The following is a 4,381-nucleotide window of genomic DNA, read 5'->3' on the forward strand; positions in this document are numbered from 1 at the left end:
GCTACAAATATTCTCTTCGACTAATAGAGGAAGTAAATAACTTTATGGTATACAATACTAAACGGGAATGAAACATCAAATTTTGTCTTGCTAAGCCTGCTGGTATTTTTTATCTGTAAGGCACTTATGCTTTTGTATGGCTTCAGAGCAAAATCTTGCAACTTGTGCCAAAGCATTAGGGGCTATATCCTTCAGCAATAGCTCCTCCTTGTGGTGCACCCCAGGCAACATGACTTGTCACAGCTAAATGTGGACCACACAAGGATTTCCCAGCAAGAAAAAGCAGCATGAAAACCAAACTGCTATGCCATATGATTAAAAAAAAATAGCTGAAGGTAACATTCTCTGGACTGCCCTTCAAACCTTTTAATAAGTGGAGTTATCCTTCAGTGTCTGGCTTGCTCATAGAAAGGACAGCTTAGAAGAACATGATCCATTGGTTCTATTTTCCTCTTTCCACAATGGCAGAGTCTTTCCAGGTATGGAATTTTCTTATATCTGCCCTCCAATACTACAGAAGGAAAGGTTTTCTTCTTTGTTTGGACAATAGAAAATTATTAATTTTCTGGTTGTATTGGCAACTTGGAAAGTTTAAGTTGACAAGGCCATTCAAGTTACTAAGTGCATGTAAGAAAAACTGAACTCTAGGGCAAGCTAATCCTTTGATGACTTCTTTTCTGAAAAATGATAGTCTAGTCAGCAAACAAAATCTTGAGTATTAACATATGAAAAAGTTCAGAAAGTCCAAGAGCAAACTTATGGATGTTTCTGAATATCAGGAAGTCCAAATAGTCTTAAATAAATTTGCAATCCATACATCCGGCATAAACACTGCTTTGAAGAGAGGAATCAAATTGAAAATCCATTCAACATCCATCAAAGAATAAATTTATCAATAAAGATAAAATAACCAATAAAATTATGCTTAATATGATTTCTATTAATATGATGTAGTTACCGGATATAACTATGTGTAGCAGAAACAATCTACAGTCAAAACTTCTGTTTCTGCTTTGCTTCTTTTCAAATTACATTAAGTTTATTAACTTATTAATTCCTTCCAGCTGCTAAGCTGTTCACAATACTGTAAATTCCATTTCCAAAGGTACCAAAAAAACTTGAGTGAGTTGTTTATCAGCAAATACTTTTGAACTTGTAGAAATGCAATGTTCTTTTCAAAGTTTGCAATACATGCACCAGCCATACATATTGTTCAAAAAACCCAGTAAGTGTCCTAACAGAGAGACACACACTGAGACGAGGAGTAGTTCTCTAGTGTTTATTACTGCTATATAACAGAATCCTAACAAACTGAATAAGCGTGGGAAAAACCCAGACATATAAACCCCAAAGGCTAAGGCGGGCCTGATCTGTGTCTCTTTGAATGGCTGCTTAATTCTTCAATACTACGCATGCGTTTTCCACCCTGGATGGGAGCCCCTTCCTGCTCGCCATCCTTACTCATGACAGTAAGCCTGAGAATCCATTCTCTAATCATTAAAAAATAAAACTATCCACAAAGGCAAAATTATTATTATGTACCACTGTTTAGTAGATGAATCATGAACAAAAACAAGGAGTTGGCAAAAGAGGATAGTGAGATTACTTGGGGTTTTTTTATAGAAACAAAGTTGATACCTATTAACTAAACTACAAACTTAACATGCAACTTTCAGTAGCCACTCCTAATCTAAAAGTATTTTCTTAGAACAAGTGACTTGTAAATCAATTGGTTAAGAAAAATTCATTACCAAGACTGTCATTTTAAATCAAACACTTCAGTTGGAAGAGTATTTTGTATCAAGATTAATCCTTAATGAGAAGCACAGAAATAGGGTGTTGACTGAATGTCAAGGACTCCAAAAACAGCACAACTCACCTCTTTAGCTGAATCTGGGGGCATCTCTGTCCCATTCATAAATTCCCCATTATTTACAGAAACAGGAACGTTGGGACTGAAAATCATGAGGTCACTCTTAGCACCAGCCTCTGCACTCACACCTGCCAGGATGTGGCTTTGGCGATTGGAATAAGACCAGCTGCCCACTTCACTGGCACAGACCAGGGTGGCTGTGCCAGGACCGTACACCATGGTTTCCTTTGCCTTGCAGTGGCACCGCAGAGCCACATAAATGAGAATGGCCAGCAGAAACAGGCTGGAAACAGAGCAGATGGCAATGATCAGATAGATGTTGACCAAGTCCACCAGGGGCATGAAGCTCTCCCCTGACCTGGGGAGGTGAATATCAGTTTTGATGGCATGGGTATTTGTCACCAGTGACACACTCAGGGTAGCTGTGGCTGAGAGTTGAGGCTTCCCATGATCCTTCACAAGAACCAACACACTTTGTATTTTGCTTCCTTCTGATCCATCCAGAGAATATTTGGTACTCACCTCACCACTATACTGTCCCACAGCCCATGGCCCACTACTTTCTTCAACCAGCTCATAGCTTAGCCATGCATTGTATCCAGAGTCCGCATCCAAGGCATGGATCTTGCCTACTATATGCCCAGGCATCACGGGGACCATGAGAAGAATCAGGTTCTCTTCGTTTCGTCGTGACACAGCAGGTGCATTGTCATTCTCATCCATCACAAAGACTTGAACAGTCACATTGCCACATAAGGAACGTAGTCCAGCATCCTTGGCTCTCACCTGGAACTCCAGCAGTTTCAACTCTTCATAGTCCAAAGGTTGCAAAGCATAGAGCTTTCCATTCTCTGAATGTACAGAGATGTAGCTGGACAATGGCCAGAGCTTCTCATCTATCCAATAGGTGATCAGGGCATTCTCAGCTACGTCTGGGTCTGAGGCGGACACTGTGAAGATGTGAGCACCAGGGGGATTGTTCTCCTTCACAAAGACTGTGTAGGAGGGCTGTGTGAATGCTGGAGCATTATCATTTACGTCACTGATAGGCACTAAGAGGCTGATGCTAGAAGATAGTGGAGGGATGCCTTGATCTTGTACTGTCACAACAATCTTGTACTCAGCTACCTCCTCCCGATCTAGAGGTGCACCAACAATCAGGGAGTAGTAGTTCTTGAATGTGGACACTAGTCTGAAGGGCTGCTCAGTGGGCCATAGAAAACAGCTTACCTGTCCATTTGTGCCAGAATCCTTGTCAGAAGCACTAATGATAGCTACCACAGTCCCTGGTGTGTCATCCTCTGGCAATGGCACAGAAAGAGAATTGACAGATACTTCAGGAATATTGTCATTCATGTCCAACACTTCAATGAGAAGTTTACAATGCCCTGATAATGCAGAACTGCCTTTATCTTCTGCAACAATTTGAAGTTCATAGAACTTTATGTCTTCATAATCCAATTTTCCAATCACCCTGATTTCACCAGTATTGGAATTTATACTAAATGTGTTTTTGAAATTTAGAGGTAATTTATTACTGAAAAAATAAGAGATTTCCCCATTAATCCCTTCATCTAAGTCTGTAGCATTCAGATCAGTAACTAATGTCCCACTAGCTGTATTTTCTAGCAACTTTATCTTGTAAACAGCTTGGTTAAATACAGGAGGGTTGTCATTTACATCCAGCACATGGATCACTAGCTGAACAGTTCCTGTGAGTTTTGGTTCACCCCCATCTGTGGCTGTCAATACTAAATGATGCACAGGGCTCTCCTCTCTGTCAAGTGCAATGTTCAGTACAAGTACTATAGATTTACTCTCATCTTCATCAGTTCCTGAATCAAGAGAAAAATGGTTGTTTGGGCTAAGCTTGTATGCTAACAGAGCATTGGTTCCAATATCTGCATCAGATGCTCCTTCTAATAAGAATTGGGTACCAGATGTTATCAGCTCTGCTATGCTCAGAATCTGTTCCCTTTCAGAGAAGATGGGAGCATTGTCATTTATGTCTTTGATTTCAACCTCCACATGGAAGAATCTCAGAGGTTTCTCTACAATCACCTCCAGATGAACGACACAGTCAGCATTCTTGGCACACAGCTCCTCCCTGTCTATCCGGGAATTTACAAACAAGATCCCGTTCTGCACGTTTACCTCAAAATAGTCCTTCTCTCCTTTGGACAGCATCCGGAACATCCTAGGGACCAGATCGCTCACCTCCAACCCCAGATCTTGGGCGATGCGGCCCACGAAGGTGCCGCGCTGGGATTCCTCCAGCACAGAATAATGGAGCTGGCCGCTCCCCATTTTCCAGGCGGTGTGGAGCAGAACCAGCTGCAGCAGCCCCTTCGGCCAGGTAAGCATTGCAAACACAGGCACAACACCAGCAATCTCTTCTCTTTTTCTCTAAGTACCTTGTCTTAATGGAGTCAGGAGCAGAGTCCGTGTCCCTCATCCATACCGGCAATGCTTTCATCGGTTGAATCTTGGCTTATTGTGCTTTCTCTG

At 41.6% G+C, this 4,381-nt stretch overlaps 1 protein-coding gene across 1 annotated transcript; it reads right to left on the reverse strand.

The window, feature by feature from the left end:
* Window positions 1–876: 876 nt before the first annotated feature.
* LOC134494672 (protocadherin alpha-5-like) lies at window positions 877–4,381 on the reverse strand. Its single transcript, XM_063299919.1, has 2 exons — window positions 1,880–4,381; window positions 877–924 (listed from the first exon to the last, which is right to left on the reverse strand). Exons 1-2 carry the CDS (start codon window positions 4,235–4,237, stop codon window positions 877–879), a joined length of 2,406 nt encoding a protein of 801 aa, XP_063155989.1. The 5' UTR covers window positions 4,238–4,381.

This window comes from Candoia aspera, chromosome 3 (assembly GCF_035149785.1).
Source record: "Candoia aspera isolate rCanAsp1 chromosome 3, rCanAsp1.hap2, whole genome shotgun sequence".
NCBI classification, from domain to species: Eukaryota; Metazoa; Chordata; class Lepidosauria; order Squamata; family Boidae; genus Candoia; species Candoia aspera.

Excerpts from the sequence above, each read along its gene's own strand:
- LOC134494672 (XM_063299919.1), bottom strand. The coding sequence starts at position 4,237 with ATGCTTACCTGGCCGAAGGGGCTGCTGCAGCTGGTTCTGCTCCACACC. Across the intron at positions 925-1,879 it reads CCCCAGATTCAGCTAAAGAG|CATAATTTTATTGGTTATTT; the intron begins GTGAGTTGTGCT and ends AATCATATTAAG.